The sequence below is a fragment of the Mesitornis unicolor genome, unplaced genomic scaffold (genome assembly GCF_000695765.1).
Source record: "Mesitornis unicolor isolate BGI_N332 unplaced genomic scaffold, ASM69576v1 scaffold4321, whole genome shotgun sequence".
In the NCBI taxonomy this organism is placed as follows: domain Eukaryota; kingdom Metazoa; phylum Chordata; class Aves; order Mesitornithiformes; family Mesitornithidae; genus Mesitornis; species Mesitornis unicolor.
Genome location: NW_010164302.1, coordinates 357 through 1,765, shown reverse-complemented (window position 1 = coordinate 1,765; position 1,409 = coordinate 357). Strand labels below are relative to the sequence as shown.

The 1,409-nt window shown below is 47.3% G+C and overlaps 1 protein-coding gene across 1 annotated transcript in view; it reads right to left on the bottom strand.

Moving 5' to 3' along the window:
- SMYD4 (SET and MYND domain containing 4) overlaps positions 1-1,174 on the bottom strand; it is a gene marked incomplete at its 5' end in the record, with an annotated part of 4,607 nt that extends 3,433 nt beyond the window's left edge. The window contains one exon of the mRNA XM_010194255.1: positions 1,104-1,174. Coding sequence (XP_010192557.1) covers positions 1,104-1,174 — 71 coding nt within the window. The remainder of the gene's footprint in view (positions 1-1,103) is intronic.
- Positions 1,175-1,409: the final 235 nt, after the last annotated feature.

The window sequence follows — 1,409 nt, the reverse complement described above, 5'->3', positions numbered from 1 at the left end:
CAGGAATGGTTCAGAAGGCTGAGGACAGGAAAGAAGGCTGTCGCCAGGCGCGCAGGCTCCTTATTTACAACAGCACCATCTCCGGACCCTAAAGACAGGGCAAAAACAAGGAGGTTGAGAGTGAAGGCTCAGTAACCCACACAACTTACGCAGCGGGCACTGTGACCAATCGCAGGCAGCAGTAGAAAGGTTTCTGATATATTGCTGCAATAAATAATAGCTAAACACCCTGCACCAAAGAACAGGCAAGCATGGGATGGGCCATTAAACTTTAGGCAAACCACTTCCATCTGCAGTGAGAGCTTTTTACAACTGATAAATCAATCTCTCCACTTCTCACAAGCTAGATAAGCATGGAAAACAAGGAAAGCTTAAGTTTTTATCTTACCTGACTCCTGCATTACGGTGATCGCCTGTGCGTTACATTGCAGCTGCAACACATGTCTCAGCATTGCTTCTGCCATAATCTTCAGCTCTGGAGATAATTCACCCCATGTTTTTTCATATGTCCTTGGTTTGGACCACTTCCTAAAAGATTCCCGATTCAAAACGGCAGCCTCTAGACCAGCTTCTTGCAGTTCTCTGCATATAGCTACTACACTCAGCATGCAAAGAAACTTATGTTCAGGGCTGTGCTTCTCAGCATGCGGCAAAAGGTTGAAGACAGCTTGGTAAGAACTCTGGTATTGACCCTTGTTGTTACAACCAGGGATACCTCTTGTATCTGGTGCCTCACTGAGACGTTTACATTTTACCTCAGGGTTATGAAGGTCTTTGTCATCATGACAGGACAATTCTACCATCCTGCTAACCTCTGCAAATCCAGCCAGGAGAACAGTCCTCAAGGCAACGTGGCAGAAGACCCCTAATGTGAGAAGCAGCGCTCCCAAGGAGCACTCTGTCTGGTGGTACTGCTCCCATGCTGTGTTTGCACAGTTTTGGCTGCAGTACTTTGCGTAACTGCACCCACGGCAAGGCACCGAGGCTAAGAGCTGTCTCAGACAACGGTGGCAATAAAGATCTGCGTTAGTGACTTGAGTATCCCACGCTGTTTCACTGCTGTTGTGCAGAAGATGGCTTTCCCCTGGGCAGAGCACACTTACAAAGGCCTCCTCTTTCAACAGGTTCTGTCCTGGCACAATGTCCTGGGAGGCCACCAAGTGACGTCCTCTTTCTGCATCAAAATTCAAGCTCAAAGATGAAGATGCACCTGAAATACTGTCGTTCTCTTTCCAGATCTCCAGCTTTCTTTGAATAACATCACGTGCTTCTCGTGCAGGCTCTGGACAGCTCTCTTTCTCGTGAATTTTAATCTTCAGTTGACTTAACTTTTTCAGCAGTGTCTGGTGGGAAGGACCAGACATGATCCCATTCGTAGCAATCTTACTCTCCACCACACTGAGGGTATC